Source organism: Dicentrarchus labrax, unplaced genomic scaffold (genome assembly GCF_905237075.1).
Source record: "Dicentrarchus labrax unplaced genomic scaffold, dlabrax2021, whole genome shotgun sequence".
In the NCBI taxonomy this organism is placed as follows: Eukaryota; Metazoa; Chordata; class Actinopteri; family Moronidae; genus Dicentrarchus; species Dicentrarchus labrax.
Genome location: NW_026136711.1, coordinates 33,375,212 through 33,402,914, shown reverse-complemented (window position 1 = coordinate 33,402,914; position 27,703 = coordinate 33,375,212). Strand labels below are relative to the sequence as shown.

Genomic DNA, 27,703 nt, shown 5'->3' with positions numbered 1-27,703 from the left:
TATTTTCCTGTTTCATGGTCTTCATTCAAACAAATTGTAGTTTACTCAAACAGGTGCAATTTATTAAAAGTCACAAATTTCTGATTAAAATCTGCTTAGATAAAAAAACCCACAAACCATAACCAATGAAATACTCAAAAACATCCACACAGGAAACACTGCAGAGAAATGGCCACAGACAAAAGGAAAGGTGTTTTCAGGAACATGTCTGCTGTTGATTAAAGGTTTTATATGTGAGATTTAGAACATTAACATAGCTGTAAACAGCTATCTGCTATATAAAGATATAGCCACACATGTGGATGTGAGTCTTTCCCTATAAAACCGTTGGCTTTGAAGAGGCTCCTTTTTTTCTCATCTGTGACTGTGAATTAGGGATTTAGAGAGAGAGTTGGTGATTGTTGGAACACTGGAAAGATTGTTTTGCAATGTTATATTTTGTGTCTGTCCAGTCTGAATGAAGTGTGTAGCAATGACCGAGGTAAAATTACTGTTTTTATCAATAGAGTCTGGTGGCAAGTGATAACGATATAAGTTACGGGCTGTTTCTGGTTAAACACAAAGGATCTTACTCTTTAATAAAAAGGTCTGTGTCCGTAGGGATCCTTTCCAAATTGTCGACAGACACTGCACTTTTAGTGGACGTACTTTGATGGGCGCATTTGTTACAAAGGGTTACGTTGCAGCCATTGCAGCCTATAATGCGGCTGATTATGGAGCTAGGCAGTAAATTAAAGATTTATTTCCAAACCAGAGTTGGGAAAGTCGTGTACAGTACCTTTATGTCTCTCATAAACACACTTTTAGTCAGTGCCTGAATTGGACCAAAAAGGTACCCTAATGCAGCACAACCTCAGTGGTGGGTACGGCCATGCTCACCAAAAGGATGTCAGTACTCAATTAGAAGTAAGGGTACTCATGTGGACAAAAGTCAGAAGTGCCAGTACTCAGTACCGGTTAATACTGACCCATTTCAGGCAGTGCTTTTAGTTCACTTTCATAACAGAAAGCAACTTGAAACAGCAGTTAAAATAGGATACATGTCACATGTTTACATTCACACTAGGATTCTGGTTTTAACTCTCTCCTGGGGAACACGAAGTCCATATGGAACACACAGAAATCTGGTTATTAATCTCCCAGTACACATGATTATTAATCTTCCGGTATACATGATTCTAACATTATCCAGGTTTCTAACAGTACGTGTGCAGACATATATTTGGCCTCCACATGCAGCATCAGTGTCTGTACAGACTGAGTTACCTCATCAAGTGAAGATGTGTTGTTTTCGGCTGAATTCACTACTCTTATGTGGTTTCTACATCTGATGTAGTTGTATGGAATTTGTTAGTGTCAGACTTCACCTTTTTTCATGTAGTCCACCATTACATCATTTATCATCATCATTTTTTTGGTTAGGGTGCATCTGCACACATGGCAGACAGTGATCAGAAACCTGGATACTTTCTGATAAGACCCAAAAAAGGCTACTCATAGTTGATTAAAGTAAGTTCTTCAGATATGAAATGGTTGTAGTGTCTTTACTTACCGAGGCAGTCGGCCTGGTGGGCGAAGGTTCCCTCTGGGCAGTGGGTCAGACACTTGCCTTTGTGCAGCTGGAAGCCAGGCTTACACTTGGTGCAAAAGTCCCGGCTGAAACAATGCTCACAGTCCAAAGAGCGGCACTCTGGGAGGAAGGAGACCATCACACATCCGGTCAATAAACACTTCATTCTGGAGAAAACCACAGTCTCCTTTTCAGCCTGATTTTCACTTTAGTCATGATGGTGAGATGCAGGTGGGCAGAACAGACAGAAAAATTTGGAGCTGTTAAAACAATCCAGATGGTCCAGATTGTGCAGGGAGGAAAATGCTGCAGAAACCACAGGTCAAAAAGAAAGGCCACATGAAATGACATCTTTACTTCCTTAATGGGATGTATTTCCTGTTTAAATAGGATGTAGGGGTGGGACATTAGAGTGCGAGATATTTTATAAGTGTAAACTGATAGGATGTCAGTTTAAGGGTGAGAGGTAGTATGGTTTAATATATTTTTTGATAGGAAGTTGGAAATAGTTGCTTTAACTTAACCAGACTTAAATTATCATATAATACATGACAATTTCCATTATATTATTACATATTTGTTTCCATTGTCTGAGCTGTTGACCTTCATGCACTACCTTGATTACTTACCCCCATTAACTTTCTATTTAAGTCACTGCAGCATCTTGTTTTGGGTACTTGGATATAAACAGAGTCTAAACTACACCCATCTGGCAAAAACTGGCACTGTGCTGGTCTGGTTTTCCAGGAAGGTAAAGTTTTAAAAGCATCTTAAATGAGTGTGTATACAGCCTTTGTGGTAAAGGGTTTGACCAATCAGAATGGTTCCTGGTATATTTCTAAGAGCAGGTCAGGCCAGAAAAGTATGCAGTCTGGAATAGAGAAACTTCTTGTTTTTTTCCCCTTTCATTGGCACAGTATGTTTCTGGAATGAATTAAGCAAGGTGCATCTCAATAAAGGAACTTGTCCGAATGTGTAAACGGTGTATGAGTATACTGTGTGTTGTTAGTGAACATATTTTCATCTGGCAAAAAAAAAAAATCCCTTCCTACACTAGTTCAGGCCTCAAGACAAATGAGTCATGTGTGCTAATGTGAGTTAGACTCAATATCAGCAAAGACTTTATATATTTAGTCAGAAAGATCTCTGCAGGTGAAACAACCCTTTTAGTTAAAACGTACTCATGCAGCGGTTGATGTCCTTCCCTCTCTGTCCGTAGTGTCCAGCGGGGCAGGCGTGGACACAAGTTCCATGGTGAGATATCCCCTCCCTCTGCAGGAACAGGAAGAGTCGCTCGGGGCAACGCACACAGCCATTGTCACGGGAACACTCCAGACAGCTCCGACAGTCCTCTGATGTCTCTCTGTGAGCTGCAGCAGACAACGGAGGGTGGATCAGGACTGGAGAAAGTCCAGTTAAATAGAGGAGGAATTAAGACAGAATTAGAGGAGGGTAAGAAAGAAAGAGAAATAGAGTGAGAGCAGGGGAGGAGGAGAGGATCAGGAAGGAAAGGAGACACCACAAATCCTCAAGATACAGAGAGAATTTCTGGACTCCATGAAAAATCCACCACAAGACATTCACATGTAGCCACAGTGGATCCCACTTTAAACACTACAGCCAGTTGTTCTCTGCACATTCAAAAAAGTAAAAGGAAATCCAATGCAAATCTTTAACTTTAATGACATAATTCATGATTATTTTACAAATTATATTCATTATCATCTGTATAACAGCAGGTGTCACTTTAATTAAAAAGGTGTAAAGTGAAGTTATTAGTGCTATTAAAACTAAAAATAGTTTGCTTCTGCCTTGTGAAGAGAATCGTTACTCAACGTTGACCTTTGATACTCTCAATTTATTTATTATTTGGAAAGTTCATTTTCTATTCTATTAAAATTGAGGCAGGCAAGTATATTTCAAATTTCTTCTTTCACTGTCAAATAAGAAGCAATCTTCAGCAATGTTCAGCACCTTTGTTTTGTATGTGCACACATGTATTTAATGTAATTGAAGACTTTCAGCCAAAACAAAATGTCCTCCATTGGAAAAGAAAAATCTGGTTACAGATTCTGATGAAAAATGACATTATTGGTAGCTTTTGAAACTTGGAGTCATCTAATAATATAATACAGAAAAACAACAGCACTGCTTAATGTGCTAACTGTGTGAGCCACAGATACATGAGTCGCTGCCACTAGCTTGTTAGTGGTTCTATTAGCTGACTGTAGCAGAACTGTGAGATCAAAGTACCAGGGAGGTTGGTTTACACCACAAGCATAAAAGCTTCAGACTGCTACGAGGAGGAGGGGAGCAGGGTGGAATGAGCAACATAGCCAGAGTGGGAGAAGATAACCTCCGACACCATCGGAGGCCACATAGTTTGCAGCTGTACACACGTACATATATATTTAAAATAATTTAATTAATAGCTTGATAATAGTTTGATAACCAGTCGACTATTGGCTTGAATTAACTACTAGTCGACTAGGAAAATCTTTAGTCGGGAACATCCCTGCATGATACTCAGTATACAGCAGTGGTTCTGAAATGTTTCTGGTGAGCCCCTCCTTCAGAAGCCCCCCTGCTGTGGCTCTATGTCCCACCAGTGGTGCCAAGTTTGAGAGACTGGTATACTGTATATAGGGAATAGTATGCACAATAGGCTATGCTGCTGACTCTTGTAAGTCTTTTGCTTCTGTACCTTGTGTGTCAGCATGTGTTCGTGTTTCTTCATTATTTATTTTTATTTTTTTACACAAAATCCATCAAACGTACTGAGAAGAATAAAAAAAATAAAAAATAAATGCAACTTTTTTCTTCTGGCACACAGAGTGAGTTCAGTCCTGACAAGGTTTGTGCGCACTGACGATGGATTTCACATGTCTTGGTAGCATGACAGTTCGGCTTATGTCTAAGCCAAAGTAAGTCTTATTATATTATAACAGCGAGCAGCGATGTCTGCTCCCAGATACAAAGACAAAGTAGGAATGCTTCCAATCCAATGGGGATAAGTAGGGATACGGAAAGACGGGCAAGGTGGGATGGAAAGACGGTTGGAATGAAGTAAAGAGGGATGGAAAGACTGAAAGGCTGAATCTACTGTTGAGATGAAGGGCAGGCAGTGAGTGTGCGTGAGCCTGAACAATCGCAGTCTATTCACAAAATACTTGCTGAGTGTGTCTATAACAACGTTTGTGTGTGTGTGTGTGTGTGCGCAGCTGAAAAGATTTACACTTGAGAAATGCTAAAAGTTTAACCAGGTCACTGATAGAGGTCAGTAAAGGTCACAGTTCATGCAACTTTACAGCCTCTGTTTTTATATCGTTATATTTGCCTCTTTACTTACTGAAGCCAGGTTATTAATGAATCCTCAGCATTCTGATCCATCTCAGTATCCACTAACATTAGGACAAACATCAACTGAACACATCACTGCACACTGCCCTAACCCTAACTGAGGCTGACAATTACTCGACAGAAGGAAAACCTTCGTAGTGGAAAAAAGTCCAATAAGTGAACCGCAGTAAAAGAAGAAAATTCACAGGGATTTGTGGATTTAAAAATCACAGTAAATTATATTGCCTGCTCCTACCGATGTGCTAAAAGGCTAGTGAAAAATACGGACGACGATAAAAACTTAACTAAAAAAAATTAAATGTAAATATGTATCAAATGCAAGGAGAACATGCTTTCAAATAGCAAGACACAACTTAAAGTAAAGCATATTTGTTATTTTTGCTCTTTGTAAGCTCAAGCTGTTTGTAAAATTGAAGGGAAAATGTAGAAAAGTCCCCACAGAAATGATTCATAAGACATCTCAGCCTGACTCTGTGCTGTCTGTTCTGCAGTGTGCAAATAAAATTAGGTACAAGGAACAAAGACTGCTCTGCTATCTGTGTGCTGCTGCTGCTGCAGGCGGACCTGCTGACAGCCCTTCGGACTTTGGAAGAATCTCATGCATCATGTCTGACTGTATAAATATAATAATAATATAATACAGTGATACAGTGATTAAAAAATACTTTGCCCTTTAACAACAAGGTGCTGAAGAGCCCTTTAACCAAGCACTTAACCACAGTGACTTTAGTTTAGCAGCTCATTGGCACAGATGCGTTTTTTCTGGCAGTTCCTGGGTGTGAATGTAATTCATCAAATGAAAGGATTTGTGATATCTGTAGAACTGACATAGACGTTCTGGAGCTGCCATTTTGCAGAGGATTAATCATACACAGAGAAATCCATCACGGAAGAGGCAGAAATAGTAGTTTCTTGATCAACAGACATGTGAATAGACCAGAATGTAATGCAACACATCCACAAGCCATTCTCCCCAAATGCACTTTGGCTGTCAAAAGACCAGTTGGGAAGTGTGTATTATAGTTTATGTAATAGTATTATATGTGGGAAATAACAAGTTTAAGTAGACATTAGCAGTGGAAGTATTCAGATCAATTACTTAAGTTAAAATTGCAACACCACAAGGCAGTGGTGCACTAGCCTCTATTAAAAAAAGTACTATTTAAAGTATATATTTTTTAGGATTAAAAAAGGTGAAAGCACAATAGTATTAGCACAATTCTCATACAGACACACACGGAACCCTTCAGCATCTGTATGAGATGCACCGTTAGCATTGTTAAACGGTCGCAGTTTGGTTTGGCTCAGGCACCAAAACTACCTGGTTAGGTTTAGGAAAAGAATGTGGTTTGGGTTAAAATAACTCACATTGAAAGTAACTTATGTAACTTAGAACTAACAATAACTCAACGTTTACTTATAACTCTTGGCTGAAAGGGTTTGTGTCTCATACAGATGTTAAAGGGTATCCTGTGCGCCTCTATAAGATGCCAAGGGGCAGATTATAACTATTGATGCATTATTGTGATTATCCATTTAATGTTGCAGCCTGTAAGCCTTTGGAGCAATTTAATGATTTTATATACTGTAGTGTAGCTTGATCTATACCATAAAACTTCTAATAAATAGCCCAAGTGTTTATTTACTTAAATCACTGAACACCCCTGCCTTGATTGGGGCCAGGCCTTTATTTGGGACAGGCGTTTAATTCCTTTAGCACAAAACTCTTGCTCAGGCAAGACGGAAACACTGTCATAACTGTGCTGCTTCTCTTGAGTTTCCTTCAGCAAATTTGACAACAAAAATCTTATGGTAAATTTTAGGTTGTACTTTCTTTCTCTGTGTCACCGCCATGAGACCTGAACATTTACGGCAGCCAGCATACAGACAGTGAGCAACGGACTTCACATGACAACATTCACAACTCAGAAACCCTTTGATTCTTTTGATCAGTGGACCCTGATTGACTAAAGGAATATAAATAATGGAGGAATGGGCATGGACCGTACGGACAGAATTTTTTTTCCTTCTTTTCAAGCAAATAAGTCTGAATTAAAAATACTACTGTTCATAGTTTCCGTAAAATTAACTGAACAATTGAATTGTGGAGGATCTAACTGATCTAAGGATGTGCAGCATCCATATTGACAAAAGTTTAAACATTTATATTTGTGTAGGTGATTTTAAGCAGCATAAAACTCGCTCAAGCAGGCGACCCGTGGGTTTTAAGAGGTTTTATACATCCAGATTATTTCTATAAAGTCCAGACTAGGCCTCTATTGGAAACCTGCTTTTATATGTCAAAACATGTAGCCACACCAGGTTTGTAAAGGAGACCTGCATCTGTTTGGGACCCTGCTTTTATTGGAAGTTTTATGATAATAATCAATAATTTATCTGTTGATAATATTTTGCATTCATAATTTAAATCTTTAATTAGTTACTAAATTTATTTTTAAAAGATGTATTGAAATAAAAACTGTAATATTTACTTTAACAAACTAATATACCTTAACATTGTAAATGTACTTAGTTACTTTCCACCACTGGTATTTAGGCTGTAGTTTCTTGGGTTCTTTATGAATTCACCCAAATAACTTCCTGTGATTACACTGGATGAGGATGAATAGATGATTTTGATGTATCAATTTGTTCTACTGAGGTAGTTCTATATGAAGGGAAAGTAACACAAAACACCTGTGAATGAATAAATCTCCCAGACCAATTACAGACTACAAAAGGTGGAATATTCCTCAGACTTGCTGGATTTCCTCCAGAGTCATTTTGTCTATTAGAATAGTCCAATTAGAATGAGAAAGATACTGCTAAACCCCCTGCATGTACCTCCAGCATTAGCTAAAACCTTAACTGGTTTAATGTCATCATTAATCATAAGTTCAGCACAAGGTCAGACTATATACAGCTCATATTATTTCATTAATTTCCAAAATAAATCTTTTACCATATGTTTGTTTGAAGGCAACACTACAATTAAAGTTATCTAATTGTGTAATTACAATTGAAGGTGGGACTTCTTCCTCAATTCATGTTTGATGCCAGAAACAGAGTTAATGATTATCTGACAAACATAACTAGTTGTTAATGAATGCACCACCACCACAAGTCCAGTGCCTACAAGGAGTACATGAAGCCAGTATGGCTATGCTGTAGCCGCAATTCAGCTGAACCTGGTTCAACTAGTACGGAGCTGCATTTTCAACATCTGAAACTTACAATTTAGCTGTAAATACAGCAGGTAAAATAAGTATTGAACACGTCACCATTTTTCTCAGTAAATATATTTCTAAAAAAAGTGCCATTTTTTTGTCACCAGACGTCGGTAACAACCCATGCAATCCAAAGAAACCAAAATAAATAATTTCAGAAATTAAAGTAATGTGTAATAAAATGGAATGACACAGGGAAAAAGTATTGAACACGCTTACTGAAATGTATTTAATACTTCGTACAAAAGCCTTTGTTGGTAATGACAGCTTCAAGACGCCTCCTGTATGGAAAAACCAGTCGCATGCATTGCTCAGGTGTGATTTTGGCCCATTCTTCCACACAAACAGTCTTCAAATCTTGAAGTTTCCATGGGCCTCGTCTATGAACTCTGATCTTTAGTTCTTTCCATAGATTTTCTATTGGATTCAAGTCAGGTGATTGGCTGGGCCAGTCTAGCAGCTTTATTTTTTTTCTCTAAAACCAATTGAGAGTTTCCTTGGCTGTGTGTTTGGGATCATTGTCTTGCTGAAATGTCCACCCTCGTTTCATCTTCATCATCCTGGTAGAAGGCAGCAGATCTTTATCAAGACTGTCTCGGTACATTTTTCCATTCATCCTTCCTTCAAGTATATGAAGTCTGCCAGTGCCGTATGCTGAAAAACAGCCCCACACCATGATGTTCCCAACTCCAAACTTCACTGTTGGTAAGGTGTTTTTAGGGTGATGTGCAGTGCCATTTGACCTCCAAACATGCTGTGTATTATGGCATCCAAAGAGTTGAATTTTGGTCTCATCTGACCAGACTATATTCTCCCAGTATTTCACAGGCTTGTCTAAATGTTGTGCAGCAAACTTTAAACGCGCTTCAACATGCTTTTTCTTCAGCAATGGAGTCTTGCGCGGTGAGCGTGCATACAGGCCAAGGCGGTTGAGTGCATTACTTATTGTTTTCTTTGAAACAATTGTACCTGCTAATTCCAGGTCTTCCTGAAGCTCTCCACACGTGGTCCTTGGCTCTTGGACAACTCTTGTGATAATTATTTTCACTCCTCTGTCAGAAATCTTGCGAGGAGCACCTAGTCGTGGCGAGTTTATGGTGAAATGATGTTCTTTCCACTTCCGGATTATGGCCCCAACAATGCTCACTGGAACATTTAGAAGTTTAGAAATCCTTCTGTAACTAAAGTCATCAGTATGTTTTGCAACAATAAGGTTGCGTTGGTCTTGAGCGCGCTCTTTAGTTTTATCCTGAATGAGATGTTTCTTGTGTGACACCTTGGTGATGAGACACCTTTTTATAGGCCATCAGTTGGGACTGAACCAGCTGATATTAATTTGCACTGACGAGTGACAGGATTGCTTTCTAATTACTGATTTCAGCTGGTGTCTTGGCTTTCCATGCCTTTTTGCACCTCCCTTTCGTCATGTGTTCAATACTTTTTGCCTGTGTCATTTCACATTATTACACATAACTTAGTTTATGGACATCTATTGTATGATTTCTTTGCATGTGTGGATTGCATGGGTTCTTACCGACAGCTGGTGAAAATGTCATGTCAATAGCACCTTTAGAAATATATTTACTGAGAATAATGGTGACGTGTTCAATACTTATTTTACCCGCTGTATATATAAACCACAGCTGAACTAGTGGGAGCTTTTGAACTTGGGCAGCATTATCGGCCAGTTATGACATATTTGGTCCGGATATGTAAACTACGAAGGAGTCCACACGTGTTTTCGTGTTTTTACACACCTTCAGAAATTCTTCACAAATGTAATGGACAGCAAATACACATATAAAAGCTCATCAACTGTATTTTCTACCACCCTACTGCAAAGACAGGTGAGATCTGGGGAATGATTCAGTGCAGAAATACCAAAGCACCAAAGATGGAGACAAAAACATTCAATAGGTGAAGAAGTCAAAGAGACATTATTGTTTCAGAATCACTCAATGACCCATTTGAGACCCTTGCTGGGTCTCCAAACCCAAATTTTAAATGATTCTCTTGTCAATCAGTCATTATTTTGGGCTGGCTTAGATAGCCTTTGACCTGTTAAGAATATGTTTATTGAGTTATTAATAGTCAAGAATAGAGCCAAGAAGATAATGAGTAAACAGTCCAGTGTAGAACGCAGCAGATTTCCCCAGAATAACCAAGGGATCCATTTCACGGGGCTGTGAGACCTCACTTTGAGGTCTCGACCCATTGTCTGAAAAACAGTTCTCTACACATATGCTATCGATCTGCAGGCTTAAGGGACTTTTAGAGGCGCGGCAGGTTTAGGTAGCGTAAAACGATGACCTCTGACCTTGCATGGGATTGCACTGGGTTTTTAACAAGCACCAGGTGTAATAAGCTCCGTTGGGGTTTCAGGGAAACATGCTAGTGTTTAAAGCGGCATTCCACCCTAAAACTAAAAACACACAATGCAACATGCAATGTAACAAATGTTGAGAAAGGTACGAAAGATGATTTAACAAATATTGAAAGAAGCCAATACAGTCTCAGGATACATGTTTTCTAATTGTTTGATGGACAAGCCGCCAAGTTGTGACATTAAAACTGAAAAAAGCCAAATATATTAATTTGTTTTTCCAACAATAATAAAACTTCTGCTTCTCCAAAGCATTTTGAGTTTTACTCTCATGACAGGAAATCTTACCTTAATATCTCATTTACACAAAAATAGAAGTCACATTCAGGTCATTCAATTCTTTTTTTTTTTTTTTTAATTTATGTGTTGCAAATGAAAAGATCACAGAGGTAAAGGAGAGGTAAAGGTGTCAATTTAGAATTTCTCTCAAGGGGGATCAATAAAGGAACATCTTATCTTATCTTATCTTATCTTAGGTGAGCTCAGGTGGGATTATCCTACCTAGTAGAAATAGCAAGAATTCGGTTTTAGGGTGTGATTTACTGGTAACATACAGCATCTGCCGCTTCTGTAGATGGAGCCAAAATACCCACAATGCACCATAATGTGTACATTAACAAGAAATCGTGCCAGGTGGGGTGACGTGTTAAAATAACACAAGATGTGTTGTCCCTAATGACATGTGTGGACGTCCACACAATTGATACCAGTTGCGTTGAAGATGTGCTGTTGTTGGACAAATTTTTCACCTCTTGACTTCTAAAATCTGTCTGGAGTGAAGTTAGAAGGGCTTCTGTTACATCTTCATATTCACACCGCAGACTCTGAGTGATAGGTTTCTCCAATGTGTCGAGTGAAAGAAGCTTCCCCTGAGACGCAGTTTGCTTGTTAAGAGATTATGTCTGTGGTGTCATACCTCAACATACAGATACATTTGATCTTTAGTATTATTACACTACAAACATGAAGGAGCCACCACCTGGTGGAGGAGCTACACTGCAACCTGTCTAATAAATAAAAATGCTCTCTGTGTTGTTTATGGTAGGTCACTGTCTAGTTTTTCTCAGCAATGCAAACATAATATTTTGTCTGTCATATCTGCTCTATGTTGTTTCCCAACAAGTCTGTCAATAGTTGGTCTGGATCTTCTCACAGCTGCTATTGTTTTCTGTTGATTGGTGATGACGTGATGTGTCCTTTAAAGAGAGATCACTGCTGTCATACATTCGCTGAGAAGGGCTTCACGCAAAAACAGTTGAGCAGATTTGTCAACCTTGATGGTAAATAAAATGAAACCAGAAGTTCAACACATCAACACATTATTTAGCGGTTTCTGGCTACTTGAAGGCCACCTTCTTTCATGACTTTGTTTTTGACTGAGTTTACATGGATTGCTTTTTCTGCACATTTAGTTCTTCAGATAGTCCTTGATGCCCCATTGTAAATCCAAAAATCCTCACAGGACAATGCTGAGGTGCTGAAACTTAAGTGTATAAGTGCAAATGGAAAATAACATGTGAAACGAATCTGAGGTGAACCGATAATTCAGGTCTTGAATGTTAACTTTGCGTGAAATCCCAAAATCATGAGAGAATCCATCTTGCCAGGCTTCAAGCTATGTGCTTGTGTCCAAACACTGTGGTTACAGACAAATCTGTGTCCTTAGAAGAACTACTGGCAGTAAGACATGAGCTATGGGTGAGGTTTAATGCTCGGTGTGTGTGACGATGTTTGTGAAAAGGGACACGAAATCAACAATGGTTAATGTAGATGCTGCTAGCATCAGTTATATCAGAACTGGAGAGTATTTCTTCATTGTAAGAAGAGCAAAGAACAGCACTGAACCTCTCCCGACTGGCTTCGGTAGGAGTTTGACTACGTTATATGATTCGTTGATCTGATTGGTTAAAGTGCGCTGATAGATGGATGGACATCCAATCACCTGCCAAGTATTTTTTGAAAGCGACCGTCCTTTTCTACAACGGCTTCCAATGTTTACTTCGCAGATGGTTCTGTGTAAAAAATCATCATGGGCCAGCCTTAACTTACAATTAAAGGTCCAGTTTGTAACATTTTGTCACATTGCGCCATCACCGTAATTTCTCCTTTCTCCATCCTACTACCCCTAATTCTTTGGGCTTCGAAAGGCAGAGTGAAGTGAGTTGCAATCTGTAACTACACCGCTAGATGTCACTAAATCCTACGTACTGGACCTTTAAGCAAAGCCGGCATGTAATGTTTCGGTTGTGCAAGTATTTCTCAATACATTTACAGAGAGACTAGCGAATCAAAGAGGGTCTTGCTGGAAAATAAAAGGAAACTGTTGCTGATGTTTTGACATCAACCGTCTGAGCTGTTGCACAAACACACACAACCACACCTCCCACATATTGTCTTGATTCCCCAGCTAGACAACATGTCCTTTGGTTGTTTGTGTGGACTGCAAAACACAAGACTGATTTATTTTTAATGTGCATTTAAACAAGATTATTTTAGAAATGATTTCTAAACTCACCTAACATTATTGCTGTAAAGTTCAAACTTTTCCACACGGTGCACAAACATGAGCACAGCCAGAAACTATGCTTCCCCCAGCTACAACACCTGTACCTGATTACACTCCCTCTTAAGTCTCTTTGCATTTTGCGCCCAAGATGAACTTCCCACCTGAACCTCGGAGGTATATGAGGTAAATGCATAAGATTAAACACAAATAAATAACTGAAACACACTCTTCTTTTCAGAATCAAGCCCATACAGTCTGCTGTAAAACTGAAATGGTTAGTTCCTCGAGGAAATATTTAAGGCATCCACAAGATTTGCTCCAGTTATTGCATATTGTCTTTTCAAAATTAAAGCGTGACAATCAGCAAAAAGTTTTGATGTTTTTACTTGATAGAAAAAAAATGAACCAATTACAAAACTTTAACTTGGGGACAGATATATTTGTAATAATTTGCAAAATAATGTCCACAAGCTCTACTTTTAAACATTTAGACACTGCTCAGTGCTGTTTACAACACCAAATACTCAATATAATCAGCTCTGAGTATTTATTATTAAGAGGCAAATGGTGAAATCTGAGTTATGTATTATAATTGTTGAGTGGTTATGGATTGGACCACCACGTTAACCCGAATAGTAGGAGGAGTATGTGCAAAAAACAGCAGATTGACGGTATTTGAATCTGTCTCTACTTAACCAGGGAAGCATTTATCTCACATTTTGATTAGTTTTTTTTTTCTCACTCCCTCTGAATTCTCGTGTAAAACAGTTACATGTGCTCCCAATTACCTAGAGTAACCTTACAGAATCTTACAGAAACATGAATAGCACTAATAATGGGTTCAACCTCCTAAATTCTACAGTTTTCCCGCTCTGAGATACTTCAAACCAGTTGTGTGTGGAAAAAGGGGGTTTGGGGGGTTGTAAATCTCTGGTGTGAAATGATGAATTCTGACAGCGGGTCAATCTGTTGTGCCCACAACCAGCATTTGATCTGTAGACCTAAAATTGATATCTAACTTCAAGCTGTTCTGATCTATTAGCATCAAATGCCTTCATCCAAGACTCAGGAGTAATTTTGTATAATTTTAAGCGACAATTATTTTCCAACAATTCAGATTTTTTACAACTTTACACACTGTCATGCTAAATACATGATTACTTAATATTTTGAAGTATTTTAAGTTGCCTAATCACCTAAATACTGACTTGTAATAAATGAGCAATATTTCAGTCAGTAGTTTTTAACATATATCATTCTTGGATTTCCAGAAAATTATGTAATTTTGAATCAGCAGTTATTTTGTAAGACTTCTGTAATTCTAGTCTTTTTAGCAGTAGATGCCTTTATGACGAGTTATTAATATTATATTAGCCTATTCATTAGAATTATGATTCCAATATTTTATTATAAATTTTAAAGTTGTATTATATGTATTCTTCTTTTGGTAACTGTCGGTCTGACTTTGTTAAACCTGCTAAATTTGAAACAGTAATCTTGCTGTCACAAGCTGTTATTTTGAATGAGAGTCAGTGGTTCCTAATGGCTCCACGCAGCCCCTCTAATCATTATCTAACGTCTCACCTCTGGCCGGCTGACGGGGACTGTGTGGAAATGTGGGAAGCCAAAATGATGGTGTAATTGAGACCGGATCCCCCTCTATTAGTCTTAAATTCTTGAGGAAATGCCAGACGCTGGTGAGCGTGAGGGTCACCGCATACCTGTATGGCTGTGGTCAGGACTGTTTTTTCTTTTGGGGAGGCGGGGTGGGGTGAGGAGGAGGGGGGAGCAGTTGGATTTTATAAGGACTAATTAGCCATAAATCTGGATTTGAGGAGAATCTCCAACCACTGTGAAGTGTCTGCTGGTACAGAGTTTAACAAGGAGCGACATGACAATTCAGATAACTGAGTGACATGCGGAAAAAATTATCCAGAGTCAACTTGTCCTGCGGAGAAATGGTTTGATTCCTGGATTTGGAGCACTGGAAGGAAAAGCTGTTATGACAAATATTATTGGTCAGTGTTTATGCTGTGGGGCTACTGAGCAAGACACTGAACCTTTTCCTCTACATTTACTGCCATTTATCCTGGATTAGGTCAGATAAATACATTTTTTTAAGTTTCTTACATTTTAAATCTCCTAACAATACGGCATATAGTGAAGAGACATCCTGTTCTAAGAAACCTGTTTTTGCTCTTTTATTATAAAAATATTGAATGAGAAGGATGTCAGCTTCAACTCTTTTTCTTGCTATCTAAACATGTGGTTACTTTTGCAATTCTAATTTACATTTTATTTGAAAAAAAAAAAAACTTTTTTAAAATGTTATGTTGGACTGTCTCCTCAAGTTATTTGTAAATACACCACACTGTGGAATTGTAGTGGATCTATTTTATAATGACAATGCTGCATTTTTACATTTTGCACAATGTGCAGAGTCCAGTCAGAGATGAGAAAGTTTACAACAAGTGACTGCAGAAAGTTTTATTTTAAAGGTGCAACCCCAAAATCCCCTTTAAAGACTCTTTAAGTGTACTCACCACTTTGCTTCTGCACGACACCAGACCCCATCCTGATCACCTCACATAGCAAGGATATGACAATGGCAAAGAGTCGCAAATGCATCTGGGCTGCTGGCGAGCGCCCGCTTCAGCGCCGGGCTGCGAACATCTGCAAGGTCTCCAGGGGTGGCAGGTTGAAGATTTACTTCCACAGTGAGGGACAGAATGAGACAAGAAGGGAAAAGGGCAAAGGCAGAGGGGTTTAAAAGATGATGGGAAGGATGGAGATGAATTGGAGAAGATAATCTTGTAGGCCCAAAGCAGCGATGAAAATGAAAATGAGTGTAAAGGTGAGAGAATAGAGGAGAGACAAAAGAGAAAATCCTCTTCTCCTTTGTCCTGATTCACGCAGAAGATTTCGGGCTAAGATGAGGAGACATACACAACAAAATAAGAGCACAGGAGACTTCGAAAGAACGGAGGTGAGGAGAGCAGAGAGCCCTGTCTGCTTCCCCAGACTGGCAGCTTGGAGGGAAAACTCACCATTTAACTACCACTGTCAAATTTGCGATAAACGAGCTCCACTTATCCCGTAGCCATCTTTAACCCTTTATAGGGTGTGCTTTCAGGGCCTAAGTGGTTCCATATTTCCAGCTTGATCTTTAGCCCCCTCCTCCTGGCTCTATCTATTGTTGTTCAGTCTCTTCTTTTTATTATCCGTCTTTTCTGGGCAGCATTGTTTTCTGTGGCAATCCTATTAAATGCAAGCAGTCAGTAAACTTAATTTGACCACCCTGAGAGGACAAAAACAGCTCGAGAAGAGCATAGCTGAGAGTTTAAAATTTGATTATAGCCTACCATGTTTTGCAATCGATTTGTTGCGCCTGTTTAGGTAAGTAGTCAGGTACGTAGGAAATCTGTGATTCATAAGTCTGAGATGAAGCGGTTGTATTAAAGACAGTGTAGTTATAGATATAGTGTATGTGTATAAGGCCAATCAAACTCTTAGGTTAGGCCTGTTAAAATAAAGGATATTGGATGAATCATCCCTACTTTTTCCCAAATATACAGGCATTTGTTTCCAAGCTTTCAGAAATGTTTGATTACTGCTAATATATATGTATATGGGATGCTTTAATATTACATAACCCTTCAAAAATCTGCTTCTCATTATCTACAGTTCATCTCCCCCTTAGGTGTTAGGTGGTGAAGATTTTGGTTGGTTTCTCTCATAACCACCTGTCAGCATAACACCTGTGGAAGAGCCAACTTTATAGTTATTGTGAAAGAGGAGGGACTGCTAGTCAACATATCTGGTTACATATGTACAAGTAATAAATGTATGCATTTATCTATCCTGCATGAAGAGAGAGCCTTTACAGTACTACCCCCAGCCTGTTGCCAGCCGGATATATCCATTCATTCCAATCAGATAAGCAAGACTGTGACACGGACCTGTAACTGATCAGTCAGCAATTCTGTATCTGTAGGAGCTGGACGATATGACAATACAGTATACTGTGAGGTGATAGAGATTTGTCTGCTAGTAGACATTCTGGTCGTTTTCATACAGATGTGTAATATCTATAATTATATCAATGAGCAGGTTTCTATAATTACAATATTAAATTAACAGGATTCCTTGATTTGTACCTTGATTTGCATTAAATGCACTGCATTAGTCAAAAACACATTTTCATTTTATCTAAGTGATTTCTCAACAATATATGTTACAGCCTTAATTTTAAAATGATATACACTGTGATCTGTACCTCTATATCACTTACTGCGCACGAGTCGGGGTGGATGGCAGGTGTACAAAGTGTAGGACTTTGACAACAAAATCTGGCGTTTGCATCCTCAGTCTTGCATGTCGCTTAAGCAGCAAAAACACGTGGGTTAAACTTGGGAAAGTCAGTTTCCCGGACTGTAGCAGAGTGCTGCGAGTGCCTAAACATAACCATAAGAAAAGTGTTATCATGCTTTAGTTGTTACGAGTGGAGTGTATTCCAAGAGCGGATACTGAAAATGAAATTGAAGTTGTTTGTGAAAATGTTGCTAATATGTTCAGTATCAACAATTTGCGACTTGGCAAAAATGTTAATTAACAACATTTCCTCGTTATACTGATAAAAACATGTAATCTGGGCGGCATTATGTGTCTTTCAAAATGTATTTGCTGTTGCGAATTAGTGGCATATAAATGTAATTTTCTAGGAGACAGGGTTTGGTAAACGATATCACTTGAAAGCAAACATCCTCATTATGAAAATGATTTATTTCTTTGTTTTCTTTAACAAGCTAATTCTCTTAAAAGTTCAGCAAGCATGAAGTATAGGGTGCAACCTCTACTAAAGTGAAATCTATGAATACCTTTATATATATTTAAATATTACATTTACAACTTCAGCAGCAATTGTAGGATTAAAGTGTTTCCTTCGAACTAAAAATACAATAAAAATAAACAGATAATTTGATTGCCTCAGAAGTGGCCACATTGCGTATAAGATAAATAAAATGCTCATTTTATTTCAATACATACATATATTTAAGTGTATTAGCTCCGTAGGCCAGAAGTGCACAGCATGTGGTCGTACTGTTGTGGCTTTGACTTTGACTCACAACCTTTGTTGCATGTTATCCTCTCGTGTTTGCAGTGTCTCTCCATCCCCTTTATCCAGAGCAACTTTAATGTTTAATGCCATGTCTCTATTTAGACTAATTTTCTTCTAAAGTAAATCTGATTTACTGACTGACTCACTGCACCCTTCATTACCAGATCAAAGATGCAGTTTTATGTACTGAAGAAAAACTTTGTTTTTGTACACTCTAAAAAGTAAAAGAGCTTTTGGGGTTCTTTGGGTGACACCAGTACAAGAACCCCAGATGTTTCTTTGACAAGTCTCTTCATGATGTTTCTACATACACTTTCAAAAGCATTTCATATTTTGCCCAGGAAATCATTTAAAGATCATCAGTCCGAATCCCTATTGAAAAGAGAGCATTCCCTGATGAAGTGCAGCATGAACACATGCCGAAAGTATTACGTGCACACCGCTTTTGAACGACAACCTCATGTCTCTGTACCAGGAGTGTTTTGTCTTTCCAGCAGTCAGGGTGGCCTAATGGTTAGAAAGAACCCATAAAGGAAAGGTCACAGGTTTGATCTATGCAGCAGTTAATGGAGCCATCTCTGAAGTACTTTTGAGCAAGACACTAAATCCTGCTGCTGTTTGTAAGTTGATCAGGGTAGGAGCACCGTCAGCTAAAAGCCTAAAATGAAAGTGGTTAGCCAGAATAGGAAATATGATGCATGGATGACAGTGTGGACTCCTAATTTGTGACATGAAATGCACCAACATTGCAAAATGTAAGGTTTTATTTCATTTTTTATCATTTTGTTTTTTCAATTATACTATTTTGTATTTTTTGAAGTTATATTTTTACTGATCAAACTCAGTAGTTTCCATGAAGATTGTTCTTCATGGTACTCGTGAAGTCTTTGTAACTGTAATATTGTGTCTCTATGTAGGTTTTAATCTCACATGCTTTTATCCTTTGTGTAACTAAATGTCAAGCGAGCTGAAATGGTAAAAACAAAAGTTCTCAGACTGCAAGAAATAGCTTTTGTTCCAGCTGAGATGACTCTATTGAGATACAAGGTTTTAATTTGTCCCCCCCCCCAACACATTTAGCAATACTGGAATCCCTCTAGTGGCTGTCAGGCTTAAACCTGGTTGTAATTTTTATTTAGATGTTTTGCAGCCACAGCCTTTTGACGTGGTTGGACAGAGTAAATTGTGGCCTGTGGTGAAATTAGAACAAGAGAGACATTAAGTAACAAGATCGCTTATTGGTATCCGTCTGTTTGAAACTGCTGATGGGGAGTCCGGTCCTGCTTTGAGAGTCGGCTTTTCTGAACATGTTTAAAGGAAGATTGAACGATATATATGAACACAATCAACTAGAAAATACTCACTGTGTGAATGCCTGATCTAAACAGATGATAGTGGTTCTGCAATACAGGGTTTACTTTATCGGAGTGCTGAAGGAGAGCTCAGTTCTTTCAATTCTGAGATTCAATTCAATAATCTGCTCTGGTGATGTGGCTTTGATGGTGATCTGAACAGTGTATCACAGGTGTAGAAAAAGCAACAAGTCATCTTCTGCTGTTAAAGAGGAACCTACATCCTCCTTTCAAAAGTGTTCAGATAAAATCTGGTGAAATTTTAAATTCATTTACAGCACCAGCACATTTTCCTGTGCTATCCTTTCACCAAATAGTAGGTAGCCTGAAATTTAAACCTTAATTATAGTGGCCAACTAGAGTTTTTAGCAAATAGTGCACACATCAGAGGCTTTTACTTAAAACAGCTGCCTTCTGCATCCAGAAATGATGCTGGTAAGAGCAGTGAAAGTGGAGAACAAAACAGTGAGCAGAAAGATGTTACAAAGGCTCTGTAGAACTGAGGGAAAAGGCTTTTGTCACTAATCCCTTCACATACTGTACACGTAGTCTTTGGACCAGATGTTAATATATATATTATTATTTATAGTGGTTTAAGTAGCTTTCAGTAAGTTTTAAGTAGTTGTTCCTTAAAGGGATAAAGGGCCTTGTGAGCAAGTACTGTAATAACAACCTGATGAATATCTACAGTTTTAAAATAAAAATAAACATTTTTGACACCTAAAACATAATAGTTTGCTATTTCTGCATAAAAATACACACAGTAAGTTAAGTCCAGTTTTCCACTACCATCTGTAGTTAGGCAGTGTTCATCTGCAATGCATTTGTAAACCAAACCAGCGCACTTTAAATGCCAAAATAACTCCAGATTTTGAACTACTGGGTGCCATTAGATTAGATTAACATAATTTTAAAAAGACTTCATTGATCCTCAAGGCTAAAAGGAAGTGTTACAGCAACACAAGAAACAGACAAAGGAGATAACCTACATATGTAGGACAAGAGACAGGCAAGTACCAGATGTAGATACATCTTTATTAATAAGCTATCTGTCATTGTAAATTGTTCATCAAAAATAAATCAAAATGACTGGATTGTAAGCACGTTGCACTCTGTTAGACAGCCTTGCGACCACTGCTGTGCATCTCCCCATCATTTAAAAAAACAGGAATGTCATTCGATAATGGTAAAAATATGTTTTATAGCAGAGCGAACTCAAAAACCATATAAACAACTCATTGAAGTATGCAGAGTTCAGGGGATTAGAGTCCAAAAAACAATTAGGTGAACAACTATAAAAGGGTCTGCACGCTCACCGAAAACCAAAATAGTATTTTGATCATAATTACAGAAATGCTTCACTGCACGCATTTCCTGAGTATCAAAGCGAAGGAACGCTGTATTTTTTTCATCAATAGAAAAGCCATCAAGGAAATAACTTCAGAACTCTTCTGTAAATTGCACATCATTACTGCACCAAACCAGCAGCCACTGAATGCAAATTATTCAAATTAGTTTGCAGAAACATAAATCTCAACAGTGTGTTAATAACTTAGTCCGTTGTGAGTCTAACATGAATTCATCTTCGTGTTGAAAGCTGCAGGTTCACCACAACTGAGAATCCCCCATCATTGTAAGTGAAGCGGGTTATTAAAATGCCAAGCTGCTGTATCTTTATTGACTGACTGACGGACCTTTATTTAGCCTACAAACACACTCTTAGGCAGCTGTTGACAGACAGACACTAAACACATTGTTAGCACACTCTTAACTTCACAGATACACACAGTTGGGGCTGAGTTGGTCCTGAGGGTTGGAGGGTGAAGCATTTCCCTCACTGTGGTGGTATTCCACCAGCAGTCAACCACCAGTATTTGGCTGCAGGGGCTTCATCCTCCATCATTTCATTTGGAAAGCTTCATATTTTTGCATGTTTATATGCATTCCTGCTCCACGTGTGCTAGTTTATACCCGGAAAACAAAGCAAAGCCGACATATTTATTACACATATTTGCACATTTATAATATTTTATAAATGATGTGATTCTGATTCAAACCATAAAGTGGAGAACGTGTGCGGGTTTGGAGGAAGAAGGAAATGTAAAAGGGAAATGTTTAAAAATAGTCTGCATGCCCGGATGAGTAAGTGGCTGCCTTGTGTCGCTCAATCACAGAAGAAAGACAGTGAGCACATTTACTTTTAGTCATACAAAAGATTTTTGGTGCTAAACCACTGATGTACTGTAAATTGGTGAAGCCCTCTGGGGAGGCAAAGACGAGGCCTTGACACCAGTGACTTTGAAACTGTGACTTTCTATCCTCAGTCCTGCTTATTTTATGTTTGCAACACATAAAGAAAAAGCCACACACGTAGTCTAATTTGGATTGGTGCTAAATAAAAAAAAATACATTTGCTAATTAAAAAGTGTTTCTAAGGGAGCTATTAGAGGTGCAGATTATTCTGTGTCATAGGTTCAGAAAACAAACAATTTGGTTAAGGATAGGGAAATACAGTGGTTTCAGTTAAATGTTAATAAGGAAGCCTAAACACATTATGTTACATCCAAATTTTTTTCTTTTTTTTTCTTTGCCTTTTTTTTTTTTGGTTTATGGTTATATGTTATTGGGTAGAATTAACAAAACTTATATAAATATGGTGTCACAATTAAAGTCTTAATTTCTTACAGAGAATAGTGCAAAACAGTGTCCAAAGCTATTTTGATGTCATTTGTTATAATGTCATCCTTTCATGCACACGTTCAACCATTTATTAAATTCATTTTGGAGCGACTCACGTGGTCATGGTGAGTTGTAAGCAACAGGGAAGCTCAGAAATGCAGTAATGTCTTCCAACTCCTTCGTGAGATCCCTCAGTGCTCCAAGGCATGCTGGGAAATATAGTTTCTTGACTAAGTATGTACAGTACAAAGTTACTTTTTTAATTGTTGTTATTAAAATAAGTCACATCAGGGCTCACCATCAACCATAATATTGGATTCCACTCTTTTAAGAAACTATATAACTGCTGCAGGTGCAAGATTTTTTTCTGCTTCCATTAAACATTTTGAAATACACTGAACATCTTAAATATACTTTAACATTTTTTAAACAACAAAACAAAACAAAATTGCTTGCACACAAACACAGATGGGTCTCCATTGTTGTACAGCTCTGGAAAAAAAAATGAATGGACACCTCTGTGTGAATGAAGAGTCAGAAAAAAAAGAAGAAACCTACAAAACCTCAGTGTGATTGTAACCATTTCCCTCACAGTGGGTAGATGAATGAAACCAGCAACGGAAAGGGAATTCAAAGGCAAGGTCACGCAGAGTTTCCTTGCATGCGTGTGTGTGTGTGTGTGTGTGAGAGCATATATGTGAAACCAGTTCAATCTGTGTTTCTGTGGCTTTAATCCTTGATCAGATAAAGAGCTGCTGTGGAGCTTTGGAATGTGTCTACCATTGAGATTTGTTTTGGCCGTCCTTTGATGCAGTTTGTGTGTAGTAAAGTAAATAACATAGAGAGTACTGTAGCTCCACATGGGTCATAACAGGCAGGATGACCTACTTATATTTACATAAATATGGATACATTTGTGTCCGACACATCAGAAAATAACAGGCACTGATTTTGGCACATCTGATTTTTCACAAGCTGCTTAATTGAAGGTCCTGATTCTATTAAGGTCATTAGCTTAAATGACCGAAATAACACAATCTGCTAGAGAGAAGACATATCAGTTGGAGCTGGTTGATATTTGGTTGAGTACAGACACCAGCTTGCAGAAAGCACACGTACCCGACACCAGACATATTTTGTTCTGGCCTGTCATCAAGTTAGCCAGAAAATTTAAATGAATTAGCGACAGCTGAAATGACCTGCTGCTGGCAGCGTTTGTCATTTTAACTGGCCGACTAAAATGAGAAGCTGCTGCGTACCTGAATGTTTTCTACACTGCTCTTTGCCAATGAGACTGAGAGAGTGAATGGATTTGCATCTTATATTATTATAGATTATAATATTTGTTGTTTTATTGACACACTCCAACTTCCATTCACACATACGAGCAAAAAGCTGCTGTAGAGGACAGAAGCTTTGCAATAATAACAGGCTGAGGTTGACAGAATACAATACAGGAATGAAATGAGCAGCATTTTATTGGATCAGTAGTATTTTTACTGTGCCTGGTTCGGCTCATGTATCAGTCCTTAGGAACGACACTGGACATCTCTAGTAAACACTGCCACAAACACCAGATTAAGATACATATGATGATAATTATTGACTCATCTCGTATTGTTGGATTTCATAGTAGTGGGCTCATGTATATATGTTTCTCATCTTTTTAGGGATTATTATACCCATAGTCCTACAGCCTGTAGCGTGTATAAAGCATTGTGGTTTATTTTCATTCGTGACTTACATTTATACACTCCAGTTGCCAATTTATTAGGTACACCTACCTAAAACTATTATAGTCTAATAGAAAAATTAGGTGTCATTTTGGATGCTGTGCTGATGAATGGTATTGTGTTGTACTGAGAAGTGTTTCTAACGTTTACTCTACCTGGGTATGTGAGTCATTGTTATGCAAGTCCTAAAAAGCACTCAAGTCCCATGTCAAGACATCAAGACAGGCAAATCATATCCCAAGTCCTAAACTTTGAGTCTTTTTGATTTTGTCAAGATGGGTCTAAAGTCATAAAATTTGTGACTCGGGTGTGACTGGAGTCCACATCACTGCTACCCGCATTGACATTAATGGAGTGGACAAAATATTAGAAACACCTCTCTGGTATGTACCAAAACATCTGTTTATTCTTTTGTCCAAAAGGACACTGTCATGTTGAAACAGGAAAGCGTCTTTGCCAAACCATCCCCATAGAGTTGAAAGCGGACTATTGTCTAAAATATTGTTATATGCTTTAGCATTAAGATAGCACTAACCATGAAAAAGAGTCAATTCAGTCAGAGAGTTCATTTTGACACATCGCAGATAAATTTGCACCAATAAGTTACTTCAAAATCATTCTTCATGTCCACTAAATGGCCTCTGGGGTGTTAAATTGTTAATACATTTGTAAGAAGACACACAGCATAAAATAAAGGCTCCACAAATCTGCTTTCCCAATAGATGATTTGAAGTATGAAGCAGAGGAGACAGGGTAACAATAGAGAGAGGGAACAGATGACAGCTGATGAAGAGAAGGGTAGAAAGAGAAGAGAATGAAGGCTGCTCTGTGGAAAACAAGAGAATCAGAAAGAAGAGAAGCAGGGGGCTCCACAAGGCCATGACCACAGGGTAAATGTGCAACAGATGCTCAGAGTGTGTGTGCGTGTGTGAGTTATAGGCTGTTTAGTGGCACCCCATGGCAACGCAAGTTTATCTTCACATCGTATCTCCGACACCTCGACTCCGGACTGTTTTCCCTGACGACTAACATCTCTGTACGAACACACACACACACACACACACACACACACACACACACACACACACACACACACAGATAGGATGACACAGGCAGAAAGGCAAATTACACATGCACAGTATTTAATACACATGTAGGGCCCACTGTACATACATTTTCAAATTTTTTAACTGAACCCTGTATTAGGTTCAGATTAGGATTTAAAATACTGGAATGTACCAGGGATATAAAGAGAACATTAATGTTAACTGCACTTTCAGAAAGCTTTTTGTTTTTACTGCTAGTGTCAGATTAGCACCTGGAAACATATGATATTTGGTCTTGGATAAATCCCAACCCCGAGTTCTTCCTATCAGAAGCTTCAAAGAGAATCTGAACACCAAGGTCATGTTCTGTGGAGATATGAGAAGCATGCAGCAGCGATTAAAACCTCCACATGGAGGAGTCCTGCGGCTCCTCTGCAGTATTTCCTACCTGTGGGCATTAAGGGGTAAACTCAGGTCAATTGGCTGAGGGGTGGGACACTACTGTGAGCTGTCAAAGATTTTTTCACTTTACAACACTGACCGTTTTCTTAAAAATGCATTTTTTTTTTCTGTTTCATATAACAAAGCAGATTGTTGTCAGATGATTGCATGGTGGGAGTAAGAACGGGGAGAAGCCTTTTAATACTTTGACAACAAGAAAAGCATTAAGGCATTAAAAGCAAACAATGTGTGATTGAGGACAAGACAAATATATTGGTATTTAATGTGAAATGCATTGCAAATGCAAATGTGACAACCAATTTCGAAGAGTGTCAAGTATTGAAATATTTTGAGATGCTTATTAAATTAATATCAATTAAGATATTCATTGGTCTAACATTATATTTATTAATCTAATCATGTCTTCATTTCACTCATTTACTTGGTTTAATTAGTTTTATCTAATAATGATGCGATTGAGCAGTTCAGCATATTCTATTGAATATAAAAACACATTTTTAGATTAAAACAAACATAAAGCATAAAAAAGTATTGTTTTAGTATCAGTGTCAGTACTGAGCCCATTGTGTATGCAGCAATATAGGAAATGTATATAAAGAAAATATTTTTAAGAGAACATCAGTGGGATTTGATTAGAAAAACACACACTTATAACTGATGATGTGAATTTTAGCACTTTTTGAGTGTCTGCTATTCACCCCAGTGCTCTTTCATATGTATTTCTCTTTGTTTAAACTTGTACGTTACACTCAAAACACGGCAAAAGAAATATCACTGCTGTAACACTAAAGCATACTACAAGCAATATTCAGCCTCAGAATAAGCCACTAAAATACACGGAAAAAAGACAAATTAATATATATAAATATAAATGAAGTATTAACACATGTGGACACACACACATGCATTTACACACATACAGCTTGGAGTGAAACAATCTCTCTCATCCATCACTTGAACCTTTGAAACAGATACACCCTGGAGAACAGTCGGCTGTGTTTATTTCCTGCCTTGATGTCCAAAGATAAAAGACAAATGTAAAAGAGCTGAAATTGACAGGTTCTTACTAATGGGCTCTGAAGAGTAATGGCAGGCAATGAAAAGGGATGGGGACCCCCTAAGGCAGGTATATAGGCTGATATAAAGTATGTTTTTTATGTTTTACGCAAAGGCAGAGGAGCGCACCAAGATCCTGGTCCTGTCCAAGGGTTTAAATATGCAGTATATTTTAAAAACTCAGCATACGCATGCAGATAAACTGATGTAACATTCAACTTAGACTGAAGAAAAGGTTTTATTTAATAGAAAATGCGATTGGTTCATTAATGCCAGATGCACCAATTTCAACCTCTCAGAAACAGCTGACCCACCGGGGTATTGGCACTAGTTTACTGAGAGCGGTGTGATAATCTGTAAACACCACGGTACTGAGCACCTTGTTAATCACAGACGTTAGAAGAAAATGGGCTGATATGTTCAGAGAGTATAAAAACAATAGGTCAGTCAAGGGCAAGTCTGAACATTCAGCTAATCAAACCTGGGCTTTGCCACAGGATGAGAACAGCCAGTCCTTTGTTGGCGTGAGGCATCCATGTTTGTTTCTTTTTTCAGACACTTTGTTTACCAGTTTGAAATATCAGAGCTTTCACAAAAATCTGGTAATTATGGATTGGATGTTGACATGAAAAGCTTTTACAAGTTGGAAACTAGTAATTACGGTAAGCCTGACATGACATGAACGTTACATAACTCATTATGGCAGCATTATGATATCTAAGAAAACCATGTAAGGAAATGTAATGTCAAACCACCTAGATTTATTAATAACAAATGGAAGTAGACTTTTTTTTTTTACCCCTAATAAACAGAACAATGTGAAATGAACAGCATTGCATGAGCGTATCAGCTCTGTAATAGTGAGAAATGTCAGGTTGTAAAGGCTGAACTGTTTCGCTTCACTGACTCCACATACAGGCAAAATACTCAACAATTTCTATTTTGCTATAACTATTGTTCCATTGTATCATGTGCTGTGTCTCAATTTGAATACTTACGTTCATTTCGGCAGCGTTGTGTTGTCTCAAATCGAGCATGGCCGTTGCGCAATTACTTTAAATGATTGCAACATTTTACTGTGTCACCTTCTTCCTCTACGGTGAAATGCAATTGGACGGAGCAATAGTGCCAATACCGGCTTATGCATACTGGATTTCTTCACAATATTAATCAAAAATGATCCAGTTTTTATCCCCCGTTTCATGTGAAG

General features: G+C 38.2%; 1 protein-coding gene across 1 annotated transcript in view; it reads right to left on the bottom strand.

Annotated features, from left to right (window-relative positions):
- Positions 1-16,055, bottom strand: part of rspo4 (R-spondin 4) — a 39,432-nt gene extending 23,377 nt beyond the window's left edge. Inside the window, exons 1-3 of the mRNA XM_051415117.1 lie at positions 15,590-16,055; positions 2,752-2,940; positions 1,553-1,690 (exon numbers count right to left, since the gene is read on the bottom strand). Of these exons, the coding sequence (XP_051271077.1) occupies positions 1,553-1,690; positions 2,752-2,940; positions 15,590-15,674 (412 nt within the window). The 5' untranslated portion in view covers positions 15,675-16,055. The remainder of the gene's footprint in view (positions 1-1,552; positions 1,691-2,751; positions 2,941-15,589) is intronic.
- Between the last annotated feature and the right edge of the window lie 11,648 nt (positions 16,056-27,703).